Genomic DNA, 22,351 nt, shown 5'->3' on the forward strand with positions numbered 1-22,351 from the left:
GCAGTTCTCTGGCAGCATCTGGCACACGTATTTAAAGACTGGAAACTTGGACTCAACATGCTCGGCGATGAGAAGCAGTAGGATGAGGTGGGAGACACGCTGGTCACAGCCTGCCTGGGCCAGACCCTGCTCAGCGACTTTCTGCATCTTTAGCAGATGGAATTGGCCCTGGCGGATGGCTTGGCAGTTGTGGGGATGAAAGATTAGAGATGCCCCAGCCCATTCTAAGGAGTGTACCCCTGGGTGCCTCTGCAGGGCTGCTCTTTTTGGGTGAGAGAATGTCAGGTAATCTCACACTTAAAATGTTCACATCCATTACAAAGTTCACCTTGGGGCTGGGCGCAGTGGCTCATGCCTACAGTCCCAGCACTCTGGGAGGCGGAGGCCGGCGGATTACCTGAGGTCAGGAGTTCAAAACCAGCCTGGCCAACATGGTGAAACCCCGTCTCTACAAAAATACACACACACACACACACAAATTAGCTGGACATGATGGTGAGTGCCTGTAATCCTAGCTACTCCGGAGGCTGAGGCAGAAGAATCGCTTGAACCCGGGAGGCGGAGGCTGCAGTGAGCCGAGATTGTGCCCTTGCACTCCAGCCTGGGCGACAGAGCGAGACTCCATCTCAAAAAAAAAAAAAACAAAAAAACAAAAAACAGTTCATCTTGATGAAGTAAACGTTGTGTTTCTAGAAGCAAGTGCTGCTTTTTGGTGTTTAAAAAATAAGCTAAGAAAATCCAAGCAGTAAACATGCCCCCTAGTTCTGCTGCTGCTGCTGAGAGGTGAAGCAAGGGCTCCTTGGCCTTAGCCTTCTGACTTGCTCACACGCACACATCGAAGCAGAAAAGGTTTAGTTTTTGTTTTTAAAGCCTTTTTATTTTTTTAAAAAAACAAAAACAAAAAACCCCCAAACAAAAACAAAACCTAAATTAAAATATTTCCCATTGGAGGCTATTTCTTTTTTTGTCTTTTAAAAATTTTATTACACAAATATCACCCATTCCCACGTGTCAGAGGAAAGACGTCCTTGCTCTCTCTAAAACCAATAGTGGAGAACTTTTGGAAAACAAAACAAAGTCCAACTAGCTTCCTCCTTCTCTGGCCCAAAATAACCTCAATGTGTCAACTGAGATAGCATAAGACTTATCCCCTTAATGCTTACATTTAATTTAAACTTTTTAGCACAACATTGGAGATTGACTCTAAATCAGCAACAAAAAAATATATATTTACAATATTTCTCCGAAAAACAAAAAACACAACCAAACCCTTTAAACATAAGTGACTTTAGGAGTTTTATTTATGGAGCAGTTATTTTTTTAATCACCAAGTGATTTTATATTATATATATATAAATTTTCTTCCTTTCCTTTGTGGTTTTTCGCCCCGGTGCTTGGAAAGATGGAGGCAGGGGTTCTGGTCCTGCAGTCTGAGGGCAGGCTCTCCTGGCAAGGCCGTGTCTAAGAGCAGATTGTAGGACATGCGATGGACTCCCCAGGTTCCTCTGTCCCCCAACAGAGACACTTCTTTCCTCCACATGGACCAACCCTCACCTCTAAAAACCATTTCCCCTCACAGTCCCAAAGAAAAGGAAAACCCAGCAAAGGCATGGTCCATCTGCTGCCTCTTCTGGGCTCCCTTTTCTGCTGACCAATTTACGTGCACGGTAAAAATGCATGTTTTTCCAAACCCCAAAAAACAAACATAAAAACCAAAACCCAAAAGAAACCATTGGCTTGGAAATTTCTGTGGATGAAATGTCCCAAAGTCAGAGGCACTCTCCCGGCACAATCCCTGCTCTGAAGGGGTCTCTCCACCTCCCCTTTTATAAAAAGACAACAAAATAAAACAAAGTAATCTTTTCAGTATTTTCCACAGGAGCAACCAAAGAAAAAGGCAGGAAGCTTCCAATTATAGGTCATTAACAATAATAAGGTTTTTGCTCAATACCCAGGGTTCTTTACAGAGAAGTTCCCCTAACTGAGGCACTCTGGAATAAGTCACTGGCATTTCCTCAAAGTTTCAACCCCAGATTATTGGGGCCTGGAGACCAATGGAAGTGGGCAGAGGGTCATGGGAACAGACTGCTGTTTGTAAGGTGCAGTCAAAAGATTCAGCAGATTGGAAGAAACAGACAAAATGCCACCCCCTACCAGGACCCAGTTTCTTCTAAGGCCAGTTAATGCCAGGGTCAAAACTGGCCTAGGTGGCAAAGAGGGGACCACTCTGCCTCTATTGCTTTGGAAGTGGCAAGGGTGCAGTTGGCGTCTCTCTTCTCAGTGGCTCACACTTCAGACCCCTGGTGCCTGGGCTCCATTCCCTACCTCTGTAGGGCTTCAGGAAGAGGAAAGCCTGAGACTGGGCTACAGGGAGAGGGCCAGAAAGGGACAGGGATGGAGGACCAGAAGGCGGGGCAGGGGTGGGGGGAAGAAGAGGTTGTGCTATCAGTATCCTTACAGAGGGGGAGCAGAGTGCAAATTTGCATCAATCATAAGCTCTTGCCATAGGCTGCTGCTACTGAGCATCTCCTCACACACTTAAAAATATTGACCCAAAAGAAATTCCGACCTTTCTTTCTTTTTTTTTAAAGTGCAAAAAGCTCTCTGCTGCCCTAGAGAGAGGATCTTTGGACAGGCCGTTCAATGCAAAGTAAAAGGGGGCAGCTGATGGGGCTCGACAAAGGGCGGTGGAGCGGGAGACACCATGCTCCCCTCGCTCCCTCCCTCCACACACACGCGCGGAATACACTCAGCCACACACACAGAGGCACATGCACACCCCCTTCCATGGCTGCAGGCAGAGGGCAGGTGACTGGCTTCTAAGCAGGACCCCCTGACTGCCCTGAAAGGTCAGTGAGCCACTGGGGCTAGACACAGGCAGGTTGGGGCTTGGCCCAGTCCTCTGCCGCCTCCAGCTTGGGGGAGATAGGCTGCTCCCTCTGAGGACGTGCATCCTGGGAAAGCCTTCTTCAGGCAGAATGAAGACACATGGAAAAGGGCAGTCAGTGGGAGACAAAAGAGAGAGGGGGGAACAAGGAGATGGTGCCTGTCTCAGAATCCACTTGGGTAGCAACGAAATGGGTGTGTCCCTGGGGTAGACAGTTCCAGCTCCTCTGAAGAGCTTCAACCCCAATAAGTGCAATAAGGACCTCATAGAGACTAGCAAGTAAGTCGGGTAGGCTGGGGTGGGAAACCTAATTATATGAACGAGCACGAGTGCTGGGCAGAACCAAGCTCAAGGGAGAGGAAAGGAGGGAGAGCACAGTTAAGGACGTGAGGTTTGGGACATCTCAACAGCACCAGTGTGATCGGCACGGGTCTGGGACTCCTGGGGCTGCCGGCCCCTCCTGCGCAAGCCGGGAGAGTGTGATGGAGGAGAGACGCGCACTAGACACCACAAGAACCTGGCCATGGAGACAGGGCCGTTTTCTTCCCTGGGAGTTTGCTCAGAACCAGGCACTGCTGGGGACCATGGATGGGGAGGAGGGGCACAGGGCCCAGTGCAGATGAAGGTTGCACAAACACCCCAAACTGAGAGCCCGGCCTCCTGGCAGGCGAGTAAGCGAGCAGGCGCCTTGACAGCACAGCCTGTGCTTTCCCCTCAGATCAATCTGCTTCTCCCTTTTCCTTAGGAGGGAGAGGAGCAGGCAGGTAAGCCTGGTGTCCACCACCCTCTCTGCCCCACCTGTAGAGGAAGAGCTCAAGGGACAGGAGAGCAGAGAGGGAGTGTGACGCTGGCCTCAGAGCCCGTGCAGGGTCGAGGAGAGGCTCTCCTCGGTGGGGAGTCAGGGGAAGATCGGTTTCCTGTTGAGTCTGGGCTGGGTGTGTCTTAGCTGATCTTCTGTATCAGCTTCTCGTCAGACAGGCAGTAGAGGCTGTTGATGGACAAGTCTGAGATGAAGTGCTCGCAGGCTTTTCGAGTGATCTGCTTGCATCCTCGAAGGTCGATCAAGGTGACGTTGGCAATGCGCCGTAGGTAGATCAGGGTCTGGTCTGTCAATTTATTGCAACCTGTCGGGAAAGTGGACATAATGACAGTGCTCACATACACACAACTTTCCTCTGCCATTCAATTCCTGTAGCCATCTTTCCTTCAAAATGCTAAACAAAAGCCCTCTTTGTCCCACAACTAGCTGGCTCAGAGACCAGAAGTGCCATCAACACCTCCAAAGGGACCCTGCTGCCTCAATCCCATCACCATATGACAACAAGCACAAGGGCTGCAAGGCTGACCAAACTCCAGCTGGATGTTGGCTGTGCACACAGGCAACCGACTTAACTACTCAAGGCCTCAGTCCCCCATCAGTTAAAAAAGGAATAGAAATCCATGTCCTTGTCCAGATGTGAAGAAATGAGCTAATGTGGGTCAATCAACAGACCCAAGGTCATTCTGGTTTACTGATCAAGTTCCAGGGAGGGCTGGAGGCAGGGGGCACCACTGATTATGAACAACTGTAGCGGCATACCTGCCATATTGAGCTCTGTGAGAGAGTAGCGAGTGGAAGACCCGACAGCAGTGAGTAGATTGGAGGACTGATCTGTAAGGTGGCTGCAGTGACTGAGGTCGAGTCGAGACAGGAGGGGCATGTGGCGAATGATGAGGCGAAGCGTGGCATCTGTGATGTCAAGGCCTGCCAGCCGGAAGTCGGTCATGTTCCGGAGCTTGCTGCGATTGTCCTGACCTGTACAGGCAAGAGAAGAGCCTAGATCAAAACACTCAATTCTCTAATCCAGCTTCAAGGCTCCAGGCAGCAACAGCTACTTGCTGGCCAGGCCCCCTTGAAGGGGTTAAGTAGAACTGCCCACACCCAGCCCTGCCTTCAGGGTGTGAGCACTGTGTGTAGGCAGTTTCTAGGAAACCAGACAAGTTTTCTTTCTTCTCAAGCTGCTAGATTATGCCTCACGCACACAGCAAAAGGCTATGTGCAGAATGCTCCTCCCCTTCCAATACCACCACACTTTTCTAGACCATCATGCAAACAGCTTTTGATTCCACCTCAACCATAAAGCCTTCTCAGACTTTTTCAGGCTTACACTCTCTGGGCCCCAAACTCCACCAACTCACAAAATGGACTTACTCCACTGTTTGTAGGTAGTTATCTGCTTATAGTTACCCTATTCTTGTACATAGTCCATCATTCTGTTTTCATTTTGTGCTCTTCTATTCTTCCACAGCATCATTTCTGAGACTACCTTAGCTTCTGAGGACGAGGTCTGTTTGGAAGACAAAGCTACCCCAAGACAAGCACAGAGAAGTCAGGTCCAGAGCATACCTGGTTTATCAGCCGGTGGAGTAAGCAAGTCCCGAATTTGAGGGTCCTTGATTCCTACTGCCCACCGAAGATCAAGGGTCCTGAGAAGGGGGCAGCTGGAGGTGCTGAGGGCAGAGACTGCAGACCAGGAGCAGCCTGCTAGGAGGAGGTCTTTCAGTCCTGCAATGGATGGAATGAGACACGTAATAATACATTGTTTCCCAGCATACTCAGAGCCCTAACGATCTGAGCAGTGAACAAACTTCCAGTCTAATAGGAGAGAAGGACTATGCCTAATCTTTTAGTCATCCAGCTCAAAGATTTCCATGGTATCCTATACTACATCTTCTAGCTTTAGTGGTAAATTGATTGCTTAGTTCCCACCAGAGCAATACAAGAAGGAGTGACTTCCTGTCTTTCCAAGAGCTCAAAATGCTGAAGAGAACAAGGGCTTATAAGGAGCTGACCAAAGTAACATCTGACTCAAATTTCCTCTTTAGTGGTTATGCTGAGGAGAACTGCAGGGCTGGCAGCAACACTGATTCCGTTCTCTTTGCTGTCCACTGCAGTGATTAGCCTGCCAGTCCAGAGTGCTGCCTGGGAGACTGGCACTTAAGATGGCCCTGGGTAAACCTCTTGCTAAGCAACAATGGCACGGGACTGCTGCCCTACAGTGCCCTCAAGTGATGCTAAGAAGCACTGCCAATAATGCAACTTTTCTTGCCCGCTTCTTCTGGGCCCCTGGAAAGACAGCGGCAGGGCTGCTCACTTACCTGGCAGCCTATTGACAAGCCATGTCAGTTGCTTTTTAGAGATGTTGGTCCAACTGAGGTCAAGGCTGACTGGCTGCCTCTTGATGATGCCACTGAGGGCCTGGGGCACAATGGCCTTACACCTACTCAAGTCAATTTTTGTCCAAAGTCTCTTGTCGCAGCACCTGTGATAGAAGGGAAGAGAACTCGCCTTCATTAACTTGATCAGTGGAGCTCCCATCACAGGCTGCTTATGGCTTCTGGGAAAAGCAGAGTACCTGGAGGATCGTTCTTCTACAAGTGTACAGGGATCACACCTTATCATTTTTTGCCTCACAGAATAGGCAAAAAATTGCTTTGAACTCTACAACAACTAGACGCTTTGCAAACCTATATATTGATAGTATATAACTTGACCACTTTACCCTGATTTATTCTGGAGTGTTTGAGAACACAACAGTTGTTAGGGACCCACAGCAAGCAACAGTCTATAACTCCTTCATCTGCATTAAAATGGCATGGTTCTTGCTGAAGTGTATATAAGGAAGCCTCTTAAAGTTTCTAGACTTCTTACTGTCTAAAGCTAAGAAGGCCTGTTCCATTCCCTCCCTTGGCAGTCACTCGCAGCTGCCTGAAATGCAGGGTGCTACTCAGCACATCCACAATTCACCCTGCCTTCAGCCCATTACTGTATCAGGTCAAAAGAGGCTCTTTATCAGGCTTACAGAGTCCTCTCTCACCCTCAAGTTCTGCCTCAGTGCTATCCTGACATTTTCTAGCCAGGCCAGACCAGAACTGAAAGGGATAGGCCTGGCTTTCCACTGCAGTCTACAAATCTACAGGCCACAAACCACAACATGCTGGCTTCCATTTAATATTTTATAGCCCCTGCCCCCTAGCCTGGTTGGCAGGGGAAGAGAGACAGCACATAATGGAAATCTGATGTGCCTTGCCCTGAAAACCAAGAGGTAGAGCCAAGCAGTCCTACTAGCCCTAGATAGAGAAATATTAAGGAGAATTTAGATACACTACACATTAATTCAGATTTGGGAAATAAACTCATGTTTGCAAAGAATAGGGTCTATTTAGAGACTGAAACAATTTTACCAGTGCCACATGAAGCTTCTATGGCAGAAGCAAGCTGCTGACAATACAGCAGATTTTGCTGCTCTAAACTCGAGCATGCATCAGAGTCCCCTGGAGGAGCACTTGTTAAAGCAGACTGCTGGGCCCACCCAAGAGGTTCTGATTTAAGAGGCCTATGAGGGTCCTGACAGTTGACATTTCTAAAAAGTTCCTGAGTGAATGCCATTGGTCAGGACACCAACACTACTGTAATAGGATGTGTGTGACCCAGATAACAAGGATATATCCTGGAGTAAATATATACCAGAGTTTAAGGAAAAACCAACAATGCCCAATGGGAAGCTCCTTGTTCATCATCACTAGGAATTTTTTCCCCCAACTGTCTGTCCAACTTAAGAAGAAATGGTAGCTCTCATTAAGGAAGCTTCAAAACTGGACTCTGCTTGCTGGAAAAGGGAATTCTGATCCAGGTTTGGGGGGATGAGCATTAAAACTGAAGAAAAATGTTAAGCACCTTCAAATTCATCTTGAAAAGCATGCCTACTTCTCTCACTGAATGGAGAGGTAATTGAGTCAGGGGCTTAAGTGAGGTTATCTGTGTTATCAGCACCAGAAGAGTGACTAGAACATCATAGGCTCTCAACCAACACGTGATGAGTTCAGCTGACTTGAGGAGGAAATTTTCAGCCCGCAAGACTCTCAAGTTTTAGCACAGACTACAAATCTATCCCCCAAATCAGTCTCCCTCCCCATAACAAAGAGACATGGGAAAGTATAGAGCAGGGCCAGGAGGCAAATGGCCAGTTCCCTAATGACATCTGCGGGTACAACAGGCTACATCTTTAAACAGGACCCAAAGTTTGGGAAAAAGGGTCAATTCACTCCTCATGGGACCCCACAGGCTTTCAGATGCCAAGGTGCATGCTGTTCTCATATGGAAAACCTGCCACCTACTCCCATACCCCTAATTCCTGACCCCCTGAATCCCTGCTCACCATTTATACCACGTCTTGCACACTCGCATACATTCACAAAGTTCTCTGCGGCTGAGGTAGCGGAAGACAGACATCCAGACCTCCCGCTGCATCCAGCTTTCGTCTCCATCCTGAGCCCAACTGCCCCGGCCATTCAGCCTGGCTGCACCCCCCTCCTCTGCACTGTCATCTTCCTCCTCCTCCTCCTCCTCTTCCTCCTCCTCTCCCCCCAGCCCCTCCTCATCCCCACGCTGGGGGGTTCGGGCTGGGCAGTGCTGCACTAGCACACGGGGGGAATGGCGAAGGTTGGCAGAGGAGGCCGTGATGGCCTGCAGCTTGGGCACAATGGATGTCCCGTGGAGCTCTTTGGTGGGCCTCTGTAGCGTGACAGTGAGGTACGATCCCCGGATCTTGGCTTTCTCAACTTCAGACAGCTCCTTTTTGCCGCTGGGATTGTTCTCCTTTTCCCGTACCATGGTGCGCTCTGTGGCCTGCAGCCGCAGCAACTGCCGCCGTTTGAAGCGCTCATCGCGGCTGGCACTGTGGTGGTCGCTGGGGCCAGCCCCAGGGGATGACCGAGTCACCATACCCCGGGGGGAAACCGGGTCATGGATGAGCTGCAGCATGGAAGTGGGTGAATGAGGCGGGGGCGTGAGAGGCTCATCGCAGCTCCGCAGGGGCCGCAGGACTTTGGCTTGCACAGCTTCTTCGTCACTCTCTTCCATTTTCCGCTTCTGCAAAACAGGCCCAGAAAAGCAACATCAGTGCTTCCTTTCTTCCATACCCTCTAAACAGACAGGGTGAACCTCCCTTGCTCTCAGGGGACCAGAGAGAAGAAAGGTCACTGTTGGAGAGGGGGTCATTCCCTCAGAGTCGGCCCAGGCTGGTCTCCAACTCCTAGGCTCAAGTGATCCGCCTGCCTTGGCCTCTCAAAGTACTGGAATTATAGGTGTGAGCCACTGCACCTGGCCTGACCATTTTTAATTGCGTCTTTGACTTACCTCTTTTCACCAAAGAGACGTATTTCTGTTTCATGGTGGAAAAAGCCCACATATACCATTTGAACTAAGATCCTGAGTCTGACAGTGGTAAACACCATTGGCTTCCAGCTCTACCACAGTCTAAGTTTGACTCCACCAGGCTGCATCTTCCACTCCATCCCCCACGTGAATAATAAAGCAGATAACAAGAACCTCTGTGAGAAACTGGGTTGCTACAGAGAGATTCACTCATGATTATGGTAAGGAATCCCACAAGAGCCCCCAACTTTATCTGTGGCATTTGTGCGCTCCAGATACTTGCCCTTTCCTGGAGCCCACTATGACTATGCTATGACAAAGCCCAGTAAACATGTTCCACTAGGAACCATATCAGTAGTTCAGGTTTTTTGCAAGGAGACATTTTATGTCTATAAGCAACAACCCTGGTCTCTGCTCCTTTTCCTCCTTACATTTTTTAATCATTATGGTTGGAAGAAAATGACCACCTTTTGGGTGGTACCTTTTCCAATGTATTAGAAGGTAATACTAAAACATAGCCATCTGCCAACACATCTGCTACAGCAGAGATGCAAACACTCAACATCACTAATGAAGACACATGTAAAGGCCACTAGTGCAAGAGCTTAGGAGAACTTTGGCCCTAGTCAACTTCAAAAATCCTTGCCCTCAAAGACAAATAGATTGAAAAATTCAACTATCTTAGTATCCAAGTGGGAAGAAATAAAAAGGTAAGAAAATTCCCTTCTGCCCCCTTCCCCGCTCCTGTGCAAGGGTCCTTGGAAGGCTGGCACTTGGAAAGCCATCTCCTCTTGCAGGTGTGTCCACAGCTGGTCTTGCCTTGTCAGCCTGAGTAACTACAGTCCTTTTGGCCCTTTGACATTATTGGCAACCACTGGTCAGCAACCTCAGCTCCTTTGGGCCAAGGTCATAGCACTGGTCCTCTCTGGGGGAGGGGCTGCTTCCACATGACACATTTGGGCATGTGGGATGGTCAGGGCAGGGCTTTCTGTCAGGCCACAAAAGTGAAGATGACAAAAATGTGAACCTGCTTAACTGGAAGCTCAAGTACACTGCTGCACTCACTGCCTGCCTCAGGCCACTGCCTCTCCTCTAGTTAACATTCCTCAGGAGGGATCCTACTCACCTAATTTCTCTCCTCAAATAGCCCAGCGGTGGTTCCTCTTTTTGTAGGGCCCCAGAGTATAAAAGGACCTTAGGAATTTGCAGATCCCAAGTGGAACAATATTTAGTATTTAGTAATACAACACACACACAATGCTACAAACTCTAACAAAGAAAATACTAAAAATTAACCAAAGGAAAAACATACCAAACTAAACAAAAATAATCTCCTAGGTCAGAGAAACCGTATGAACACTAATGCAAAGGCAAACGTGTAGCAATCCCCCACATTTGATGCCTCCTTTCTGTCACAGTGCAAATCTGATAAGGTTCCTTTACCTGGGCTTTCTCCGAGCTGTCCTCCTGGTAGCACTTTGGACATTCCCAGCAATTTGGCAATTCTTCATTAAGCAACCCCTCTCCATCCATCTATAGGAAGACAGAGATGTTTTTAAAAGCCTGTCTCTCAAGCTTCCTTTATCCAACAATAACACAGTTGGGAAGAGTTACTCATGTCTCAACAACATTGGTCCATAAAGGAGAAAAACTGTGAGCAATCCAGCCCCAAATAGCCAATGGTGCTGAACCTGATCTTGACAGTGGGGCACAGGTTCTGATAGCTTGGGTTTAGGGACTAATGCTCTAGTCTCTGTGACTCAGTGTTCTCCACTGTAAAATGCTGGCTGATATTATTACCTTTACTTTCCCTCAGGAACTAATACACAGAGATACAACAATATAATTGCCAGAGATACAACAAAACCCACCTTATAGGGTTGTGGTGAGGATTATTCATTGTGTAAAGAATTTAACAAAGGACTTGGCATACAGAAAACCCTTTGTATTAGCCATTATCATCATCATGGAATTAATACCCTATTTCACTAATTCTGTGGGTTTGAGATATGTTAATAGATGTAATATGCACCATTTAAATCTTCACCAAGTTATAATTAATCAAACAAACTTTTAAGATTGTAAAGCTGTCCAGGCATGGTGGCTCATGCCTGTAATCCCAGCACTTTGGGAAGCCAAGGTGGGCGGATCACTTGATGCCAGGAGTTCAAGACCAACCTGGACAACATGGTGAAACCCCATCTCTACTTAACACAAAACTAGCTGGGTGTGGTGGTGCATGCCTGTAATCCCAGCTACTCAGGAGGCTGAGGCAGAAGAATTGCTTGAACCCAGGAGATGGAGGCTGCAGTGAGCCAAAATCTCACCACTATACTCCAGCCTGGGCAACAGAGGGAGACCATGTCTTAAAAAAAAAAAAAAAAAAAAAAGATTGTAATGCTGTTAAAAATATCGTAAGAATCAGGCCGGGCACGGTGGCTCACACCTGTAATCCCAGCACTTTTGGAGGCCAAGGCGGGTGAATCACTTGAGGTTAGGAGTTCGAGACCCGCCTGGTCAACACGGTGAAACCCCATCTCTACTAAAAACACAAAAATTAGCTGGGCACAGTGGCGCGTGCCTGTAATCCCAACTACTAGGGAGGCTGAGGCAGGAGAATCACTTGAACACGGGAGATAAAGGTTGCAGTGAGCCTAGGTCACGCCACTGCACTCTAGCCTGGGCGACAGAAGCAAGACTCTGTCTCAAAAAAAAAAAAAAAAAAAAGAAATATCGTAAGAATCATTTATAACATTAAATGAATAAATGTATATTCGTGCCACTGCACTCTAGCCTGGGCAACAACACAAGGCTATGTCTCAAAAACAAAACAAAATAAAAAGCTGGTTCTTCATTCAACATATGCTTAATGTCTCCAAATACTGACCTACTATTGTTTCTGTTATAGATTTGCTGCTACATAGTATTCAAAAAAACCAAAAATCTATAAAAGGTATACTTTTCACATTTTAACCTTTCTGAAATTGGGCTGCTTCTCACGAATGACAGTGTCTTATTAACACTGTCAGGCGACAGTCATGATTTTAGCTGATACTTTCTGAGAAGGCCAAGGAAACAGTGGTTCTCCACACAGGCTGCAGAATTCGGATCAGTAGAGGAGCTTTTGGAACACAAGGCCCATGCTGGACTCAATCTCTGAGGCTGAGATCTGAATTTATTACTTTTTATTACTTTTTTTTTTTAAAGCTATTTAGCTCTGCACTGAGTCTGATACATTAAATGTTACCTGATATTATTATCCTCACTCTCCCTTAGGAACTAATATCCAGAGGTACACTGAAGTATGTATCAGAGATGCCTAAAGGCTTGAGGCATCCCAAAACACACCATGCAGTTCCATTATGGCCTGGGAACTCTACATACCCAATCCAGAGTCCAGATTCTAAGCTCCATGAGGACAGGAACTGGGTTTATTTTGTGTACTGTTCTATCCTCAGGGTCTAACGCAGTGCCTGACACATTGTACATATATGAATCAAGGGCTGATGTTAGACCACTGCATTATGTGACCACAGAGCTGATGGCCTACAGTAGGGATGCTGGCACTCCCATCACAAGTGTCCCATTCTGTTGCGTCACTCGCTCCATTAGCTGAGACTTCAGGAACCCCTTATAGCTCTCCTCACCTGGAGGCAGCCAGGATGAACAATCTCATTGCAGATACAGCATTCCATGAGTTTCTTCTCAAAGTCTTGTGTCTCTTCATTCTGATCCACCTCTCCACAGAGGGAACATGTGACTGAATGAGGCAGTCTGGGCTACAAGAGGACAAAGATAGAATCCAAGAGAACTGACTCAGATCCTTATCATTTCAGTTTCCCTTAAACTGAAGATGGGAGATTTGGGTCCTATAGTTCTCTAGTAAATACCTGGAAGCATGGAGGCAGGGTGGAGAACGGAGGTTTTGGGTAGGAAAAATGACTGAGGAAGAGGAGGACTCAACCACCTGGGCACCAGAGACTAGTTTATGTTCAGTTGGCCTATACTTGCCCTCCCTGGTCCTTTCTAATCTACTTGAAGAGGGGAAAGAAAGCCATGATTTGCCCTTCAAATGCTGGTCTCTTGTTTGAAAATTAGGTAAAGCCTAAAGATTAAATCGGATTTTTAGTACTAGATATCTTCCATCTAAACCTGGGGGAAAAAGGTACAAAATAAAGCCAAAAAAAGAGTATAAACCTTTTCTTTCCAACTCTGAAGTCTCTTTAACTCTACACTATATGTATTTCAGTTCCTTTGGCACTGCCACCCCTCCCCCAAATTCTTTACCCAGCAGATCACTCACTGCCAAGCACTGTCGGAGGACACAGGACTGCTTCATGCGTCCAGGCCCCCCAAACTTCTTCATGTCTCTGCAGTAGTGGCAAACACCACACTCTCCTTGCACACAGGCTTTGCATTTTCGACATCGCACTCGTCTCCGTCTGGCTCCTGACACAATCGGGGAGGCAGCAGCTGGCCTCACAGGTGTTAACCGTGGAGCTGGTTTCATAGTGTGAGGCTTCGTAATGGGGATGGTAGGAACCCGCACCTTTGGCCGAGTGGGGAATTTAAGCTGGAAAGAGAAAGCAGTGAGGTCAAATATATCAGGTTGCTTTAAGACTGGAGAGGGTAGAAGATTACGTGGTAGCATACCTAGCCTGGGGCTTGGCCCACTATGGCCAGATCTGCCCACTGCTTGTTTCTAGAATAAATTTTATTGACACACAACTCATCTTGTGTATGTATTATCAATGGCTGCTTTTTTTTTTTTTTTTTTTTTTTTTTTGAGAAAGAGTCTCACTTTGTTGCCCAGGCTGGAATACAGTGGTGTGATCTCGACTCACTGCAAGCTCCGCCTCCCGGGTTCCCGCCATTCTCCTGCCTCAGCCTCCCAAGTAGCTGGGACTACAGGTGCCCACCACCACGCCCAGCTAATTTTTTTTGTATTTTTTGTAGAGACGGGGTTTCACCACGTTAGCCAGGATGGTCTCAATCTCCTGACCTCATGATCCACCCACCTTGGCATCCCATAGTGCTGGGATTACAGGTATGAGCCACCACACCCGGCCAATCAATGGCTGCTTTCATGCTACCACGGTAGAACTGAGAAATTGTGACTGTGTGGTGTACAAAACCTAAAATATTTACTATCTTGACCTTTACAGAAAAATTTACCAGCCCTTGTCCTAGCCCTTTGGCCTACTAATTCAGCTGCTTCCCTTTCTTTTTGCAGAGCTGTTAAGATTCACCCCTCCCTGAGCTTTCTGTGTTAAGTGCCATGTACCGAAGTCACTCCAGGAGCCCTCCAATATTTCCTCATCCTGACTTCTCAGATTATACTCCTAAAGAAGACAGTAAACTCCCTTAGGGTGAAACTAGTCTTGTTCATTTCTTTAGTACTCCAAATCCAAGCATATGACCTGGTACATAACAGACACTCCAATAATATTTAAGTGTGGAACACATTTCTTAGCATTCGCATTTACCCTGCTGGTGACCTTTTCAAGGACAAGGACCATGTTTTCTACTACTTTAATTTCTTACCATATCTTAAACACTTTTCTGACACAAAATACTCAACAACCAGAAATGACTGAATTGTTTTAAGGCAGTCACCTGTGGCCAAGCAGAGGCCACGTAGGACTCCTCCCACTAGGGACGAGGAGGTGATTCTCTAAATATACTGTTCAACTCCATACCTTTATATTCTGCCTAAACACCCCTGGAATGTGATGGCTTTGCAAGTTTCAGCTAGGGAACAAGAAACAGAAGCCTCATTTATTTGCCAAATTCACGGCCAGGATCAGAATGCTATCATTTATTTAATACATAACCTTGATAGAGGACAGTATGGGAAAAAAAATTATACAGGATCTAAACTGAAGAGGCATGAAAATTTCTAATCGACAATTATTAGCTGACAGTAATTCCTTTCTTCTTCTTTTTTTTTCTTTGAGACAGAGTTTCACTCTTGTCCCCCAGGCTGAAGTGCAATGGTGCGATCTTGGCTCACTGCAACCTCCGCCTCCTGGGTTCAAGCGATTCTCCTGCCCCAGCCTTGCAAGTAGCTGGGATTACAGGCGCATGCCACCACGCCTGGCTTAATTTTTGTATTTTTGGTACAGACGGTGTGTTTCACCATGTTGGCCAGGCTGGTCTCGAACTCCTGACCTCAGGTGATCCACCTGCCTGGGCCTCCCAAAGTGCTGGGATTACAGGCGTGAGCCACCATGCCCGGCCCCTTTCTTCTCTTTTCCATTCCATACTGCAAAGTCCAAGGTAAGGGGATTTTTGAGAGAATGATCTCACTATGTCAAAGAAAAACTCTGCTCCTTTTAGATATCTATGTAATTATTTGAACTGGCTTTCAATCATATCTGTGAAGATAACTGAGTAACTGGTCACAAGGATAGAAGCGGATGCATTTTGGTGAACAAATGCACAATTTGGCATCTGAACCTGGAGGGAGGCCTCCCAGTTTGATAGTTCTGTTGAGAGGTCACCTCCAAAGATAGCCAATTACCCTGACCTACGAGTCAAAACAGAACTGAGTAATGATTTTCTGTCAGTTTGTATTAATGCACCAAAAGCCATCTGCCTCTAGTTGTTCTTGTTTTCCCCAGAACGGTAATGATCAACTAACAAAAGGCTTAAGCAGCCTAAAGATCAAGCAAAATAGTTTCTTACCTTATCCCTTTTTGGCCACTGTACTATAGGAACTCCAGTGAGGGCTAACTTGGGATCACTGTTGGCAAGCTCCTCCAGCAAAATCTAAGGGTAGGAGGGGAAAGAAGGAAAAATCAGGGCAGGGTGAACAAAGAGCCAACCACCCTGAACAGCATCCAGACTCTGCCTCAGTACCCTTGAGTAGCAAGGGAGGCAGGGTGGCAACTGTCTGTATTCGCCCTTCATATAGAGACTCACTGGAAAACAAATAAATCAAAGGTGAAGGAGAAAACTCAAACTTAGGCTGCTGCAATATTATCAAAACTTTGAGGCTGGGCACAGTGGCTCATGCCTGTGAGAGGTGGGAGGATCACTTGTGCCAGGAGTTTGAGACCCGCCTGGGAAACACAGCAAGACGCATCTCTACTGGGGGCGGGGTGGTGGTGGTGGGGGAGCAGAAAGGACTTCAAACTCACCTTTGCTCCCAATCCCTTACTTGTGTACTAATTATACTAACACACTGAAACAACTAACCTACTGTGGCGACAAGTGTTACTTCTCATACAGTTCTACATATGACAGTAAAACTTTATTATTGCTTCTTCACTTTTCTACACCAGTTAGTGAACATTATCAGGTAATTAAGTATTGCCTTCATTTCTCAGATGTGAACCAAGTGGCATAAAAATGATTGGCTAATACAGAATTAATGAGATGAATGGTACAGCCTAATGTGCAGATTCAACCCAGGGCTCTTTTCTTCTAAGGCTGATTACAGAAATCTCAATCTCAAATCTCTCTCTTTCTCTCTCTCTCTCTCTCTCTCTCTCACACACACACACACACACACACACACACACAGAGTCTGCTATTTGCTTTTATTCCTCTAAATGGGGAAGGGAACAATCTTAGGGGCAAAAGTTCTCATGGCATTACCAATAAAATTTAAATGACTTACGAAGAATGCTACAGTGAGAAAATGCCACTTAAGTGAATCACACTGGTTGACTGTTATTTTGAAACAAATATATTTTTTTTAATTTTTATTTTTTAGATGGAGTCTCACTCTGTGGCTCAGGGTGGAGTGCAGTGGTGCTATCTCGCTCACTGCAACCTCCGCCTCGCCTCCCTGGTTCAAGCTATTCTCCTGCCTCAGCCTCCTGAGTAGCTGGGATTACAGGCACCTGCCACCATACCCGGCTAATTTTTGTATTTTTAGTAGAGATGGGGTTTCACCATGTTGGCCAGGCTGGTCTCGAACTCCTGACCTCAGGTGATCCGCTTGCCTCGGCCTCCCAAAGTGCTGGGATTACAGGCATGAACCACCGCACCTGGCCAAATCTTTTTGTTTTAGACAGAAACTCCTGAAACCCAAATCTTCTAGTATAATGGACTCCTTCTTCTTCTGACCTTATGAGCCCTAAAGCAACACCAACAGCAAAATAACTCAAATCTGGGAGACAAGTTACATGATTCCTATTCTGGCTACCCTAGGTATGTATGTACAGGATGGTAACTGTTTCAGCAAATACTAAACTCTGATCCTGGACAGGTTAGCAAGTCTAGGCCATTGCTAATAATTTTTCTCATAATCCTGTGTGCTCTGCCCCGCAGACCAGGACTTTTATGTATTTTCATTCTTAACCTGCTCCAAATCCCAAAGTTGGGTCTCAGAAAGACCCTTTAACTCATAGCCAAGAAGCTCCTCTACTAAGATCCCCTTCTGCCAAGTCTCCAGATGCCTCTCACCTTCCCCCAAACTCATTTCATTTGCGGATGTTTTATTTACTTCAAGTTGCTATGGCATCCTTTTCTGTTAGTACCATACAGTGTGGGGGTGAAGAGGCGGGGTGTGGTGCCACGTGGGAGAAGGCTCTGGTATGGGCTCCTAATCTCCCTAGGGTGAAAAATTCAGGTCCATTCAAAATGTGTGCTAGGGAGTGCATGGCTCCCCTCCCCCACTTCGCACTGCCGAAGAGTAGGACTCTGCCCATTTCCTCTGCTGAAGTGAACTGAGCTGTCCACAAACGGGGACTTTCCACTTTCAGCAAAACAGACTGCACAGTAAGATCTGCGATTGTTCAAGAGTAGAAAAGGAACTTAACTGTTCACCAAAAGCAGTCTAATTCTACCTGCAAGATTTTTGTGGGGAATAGGGAAGGGTAGGCGGAAAACTGTGTCGGTGTGTGTGTGGGGGGCGGCAGCTGTTCACACATACACGACTCAGTTACTGGGGTATGTGTGGGTGTGGAGGGAAATGCAGATTTCCTTCCAAGCCTGATTTTGCTGGGGCCATTCAACCAAGCACGCCCTGCTTTCATCAAAAAAGGCAGACTCCAGCTGAGGCCCTACAAGAAACCATATAAAGAAGCCACCACCCTTCACTAGAGGGGGTTTGGGATAGGAGAGCGGGGGTGGAGTGCGGGAAAGGCTGACGCCTATCTCGGCTCCAGGCATTCGGGAGAACATTTAAACATAGGCCCACACCCTACAGATCACAGGAAGGGAAAGAGAACAGAAGGTGCCTGGGCAGAGGGAAAGAATTCTCAAAAGCCAACCAACCCAATTCAAAAGCACATCCCACCAGGTGAGGGAACAAGTGCAATGACGGCTCAAGCAACACGAAGTAACATAGCATTGTCCTGGACTCGCCCGGCAGGCACTTTCTTCTGCCTCTTCACTGAGACAAAAGTCCCTATAGTTACACGCACCCCAAACCAGAAAGGGTTTGCCGATCGACCCCCTGACCTTTCGTTTCCCGTCGCTCTGGAGCTGCCGAGGCTCTTGGTGAAGTTTCCCCAGCGTCTTTGTTTTGTTTTCTGTATTGGAAGTTCTCCTGAAGGAGTTAGATATTCTGCCTCTGGGAAAATCCGGATTTACTTGAATATTCTGGAATCTCCCAGAGCACATAGGGCAGGGCAGTCCAGCTCTGACCCTTCAGACTACCCAGAGGGAGCAGCGTGCAGCGATCTGGGCTCCTTCTCGAGCCCTTCAGCTCAGCCGCGGCTTCCTGTGCCTGCGAACAATGCTGCTGCGTCACCCACATGCAGCTCCCAGAAATGCTTTGCAACGGAAGATGGCAGGAGGGGGAGCCGAGCGAGAGTGAGCGAGCCAGGCAGAGGGCCCAGCCGTTCTGCTGCAGAGCCGGGAGGGGGTGTGTTCAGCAACTGCTTTCTTCCTCGCGATTGGAAGAGGCCCTGCCAGGGAGGGGAGCTCAGCCACAGCCCCCGCCCTGTCTCCCTCCCACCACCACTGCAATAGGAGAACCTAGGGCCAGCCCCCTGAGGGCTCCCGGTGGCAGACTTCTGAAGGCGCCAGCCAAAGGGAAGGCTTTAACTCATTCTGCGGGTTACACTAGGCACCTTGGCCCACATTTGTCCTTGTCTCAGTCCACACCCTTCCCCTCAGGGTCACCTCTCACTGTTACTGCCAGAGCTCTCTGGCTGACTGCACACACACTTATCTCTCCCCTCTCAGCAAGTAGAGGGGGTCGCCCAAAGTTCCGCCTCTCTGGATGAACTAGGCACAGGAGCTGAGTTCCTCTTGAGTTATCTTCTCTCTCTGGCACACTGCCTGCTTCACCTGCCCTCGCTGACTTGCTCCCAGCCCACAGTCCAGAATCTGCCTATGTGTTCCAAAAAACCTTCAGAAATGGCCCATGTCAGCCAATATTGAGATATTCAATAAAATACGGCTAACATCAACTACATCTAAAACAGATGCCTGCTTCTGATTCTGACAAGGACTCCACCCCCACAGTACAGTACTAGAAATGTCTGCGCAGCAATCCTGCAGCAGTTCCACCGTGACCAAGTCAAACAACTGAGGCACAACCTAAGGGCAACACACCTTGCCCTCCTGCCTCTAAACAAGGTGCAGGAAGCCAGGAAACACACATTCTCCCAATTCCAGCAGTCTCCTCCGCCTGTAAGATTATCCTACCCTCAGAATACCAGTATTGTACTCTTGGATTTCCATTTCTATTCAAGTCTGTTGGCCTGTCTCATTCTTGATATTCCCCAGATGAAGCAGCCAGTCCTGCATCCTGTCAAGACACCTCACTGCCTTCTCACAGCCACTCGGACTGACAGGTATTGCTCACACCTCTGCACACCAAACCCTGATCCCCGGATCCCCAGCTGGGATGAAGCTCAGACTGAACACACACTCCCTTCAGTCTACAGGAGGAAGGGAGGGTGCACACTCTGGTTGAGTTTCTAGTGATCCACAGTGTGCAAAACATCAGCATGGGAGAACCTGAGTAGGAATCAAATACTTAGCAGAAACAGTTTGGGTCTTTTTTAGAGCCAATGTGATTTTTATGTGATTTTTAGACCCTTACAAATGTAACGTGCCTTTTTTGCAGATGCTTTGATTTAAACATCTAGCTCTTAAGCATTCTTATTTATTTCCAGGACAGCTGTTTCAGTGAGTTTCTGGTACAGATTCAGTGGCTAACTAGGCTTTCTAAAGTCTGGAGCTTTGCTGCCAGGGGCTACATATGTTATTTTTATAGTAGTTTACCAGGGGAAGGACAGACTTTTGTGCTCTCGGCTGAGCTCCTCCTGGAAATGCTTACATGGTCATCCTAACCCTAAACTTCTCCCTGGCACTGTATCTTAAGACTCAAGACTCAGTGCAATCGGCTTATTTTGTTTGAAAAGCTTTCCTTAACAGTGATCTAGCTATTGAGAGGTCTTCTTGCAAAATGCTTATTTTGATCTTCAGTGCTATCTATATTATAGAGATAATAAAGTATGAATACTTAAGAGAAAACATATTACTTTAAAACAAACATAAGTTCAAGTTGCAGCAAGTGCAAATTCTAGAGGCCACCAGAAAAGGACAAAAATCACACAGGGCACTAGGAAACTCACTCCCAGTAAGTTTCCAAATCACAAATCAAATTAAACAAGGCCTAACTTTCCCCCCTTCTGCTAATTGAGAATAAAAGATAGGCAAAAAAGATAAGAATTACTGAGACCATGACATTACATAATACAAGAATATAAGGAAAAGATTTAAAATAATTATATGTAACTTTAACCATATATGCCTCATAAATGAGTTACATTACTTAAAACTTTCTGTTCAGTAAGAATGTATGAATTATTACAAATATCTTGTTAGTAAATATTGCAAATAAAGTTTTATTTATATGGTTGGCTTTTTTTTTCTTTTCAGACAGGGTCTCGCTATGTTGCCCAGGCTAAAGTGCAGTGGTACGATGACAGCTTACTACAGTCTAGACCTCAGCCTCCCGAGTAGCTGGGACTACGGGTGCACACTACCATGCTCGGCTAATTTCTTAATTTTTTTGAAGATGGAGTCTCACTATGTTGCCCAGGCTGGTCTTGAATTCCTGGCCTTAAGTGATCCTCCTGCCTCAGCCTCCCAAAGTGCTGGAATTATAGGCATGAGCTAACACATCTGGCCTAGGTTGCTTTACAAAAAAAAAAAATCTGTAAGCCTGGACCCAGGACAAACAAACAAAAAGCTGCGTTGGGTGGGTAAAGTGGCTCATGCCTGTAATCCCAGCACTTTGGGAGGTCGAGGCAGGAGGACTGCTCAAGGCAAGGAGTTCAAGATTCAAGACCAGCCTGGTCAACACAGCAAGACCTCGTTGCTAATAATAATAATAATAATAATAATAATAAAGAAAATTTTAAAAACATTTAAAAATCTGGCTTAATGGAATAAGAGCTAACTATAATGGGTCTTCTACTAGTTCTTTTATCAGTGTCAGAATAACCCCCAAATTATCAGCTGAAGAGAATTCCTAATTAGTATTTCTGGAGTTATTTGCACCATAACTCTTTCTGCTTCCATCTCATCATACTCCTGGGATGGGGCCTAATATAAATTTTTAGATCATAGTTCCAAAATAAAATGTTAAGATTCTTAGATAAGAGTATCAGTAGCCTATTACATCACAAATAACAATTTTCCAATTTATAAATTGAAAGCTTTTACCATTTATATAATGTTGTAGTAATAAATTTATATCCTGTAACAGGAAAGTTTATTAGCTGGTGAATTAAGAAGACTGGAACATCTCTTTTCCTCAGGATAGACTCTGCCACTCTCACTCATTTGCTCTGTGCCCTGTGTCATGCCAGGCACCTGCAAACCTGGACTGCACTTACTTCCTATTTCTTAGCCCACTTTTATATCTGCCTTGCCACTGAACTCTAAGGCTCTTGAGGGCTAGGACCACGGCATGTCTGCATAGTTTCCTTAACATTCAATCTGATTCCTGACAGAGCAGGCAGGCATTATTCAGAGCGGTGGAATAAGTGAATTTCATAGATTTGTAACATCTAACTTTTTTCTGGCTGTAATAATGCACTGCTTATTAAGTATTTTACTAATCTTGTTAATTTTAACAACAATCTCACAGAGATATTTTATAGAGGAGAAAATAGGTTTTCATAAATTTAGTAACTTACCCAAGAGTCACAAAGTATGATTGGCAGGCTTATCAAAATGTTTAGAGAAAATAGGAAAGTAGAAAAGTATTCAACAACACTGAATTTGCTTTATTAAGTGAGCTGGGCAGCCAGATATACTATTATATAAAAAGCTTCTTTTATATATGCATA

General features: G+C 46.4%; 1 protein-coding gene across 8 annotated transcripts in view; it reads right to left on the bottom strand.

The window, feature by feature from the left end:
- Positions 1-1,271: 1,271 nt before the first annotated feature.
- The window catches only part of KDM2A (lysine demethylase 2A), a 150,144-nt gene continuing 129,064 nt past the window's right edge, over positions 1,272-22,351 (bottom strand). For 6 of the 8 annotated variants that reach the window (XM_024255093.3, XM_054525557.1, XM_024255094.3 and 3 more), the window contains 9 exons: positions 15,771-15,854; positions 13,387-13,656; positions 12,731-12,862; positions 10,527-10,616; positions 8,086-8,798; positions 6,026-6,189; positions 5,274-5,432; positions 4,467-4,682; positions 1,272-4,011 (listed from right to left, as the gene is read on the bottom strand). In XM_024255093.3, coding sequence (XP_024110861.1) covers positions 3,830-4,011; positions 4,467-4,682; positions 5,274-5,432; positions 6,026-6,189; positions 8,086-8,798; positions 10,527-10,616; positions 12,731-12,862; positions 13,387-13,656; positions 15,771-15,854 — 2,010 coding nt within the window. In that variant the 3' untranslated portion in view covers positions 1,272-3,829. Of the gene's footprint in view, positions 4,012-4,466; positions 4,683-5,273; positions 5,433-6,025; positions 6,190-8,085; positions 8,799-10,526; positions 10,617-12,730; positions 12,863-13,386; positions 13,657-15,770; positions 15,855-18,497; positions 19,447-22,351 lie in introns of those variants that run through there. The other 2 variants (XM_024255097.3, XM_063728058.1) reach the window with 2 other exon arrangements.

This window comes from Pongo abelii, chromosome 9 (assembly GCF_028885655.2).
Source record: "Pongo abelii isolate AG06213 chromosome 9, NHGRI_mPonAbe1-v2.0_pri, whole genome shotgun sequence".
Lineage (NCBI taxonomy): Eukaryota > Metazoa > Chordata > Mammalia > Primates > Hominidae > Pongo > Pongo abelii.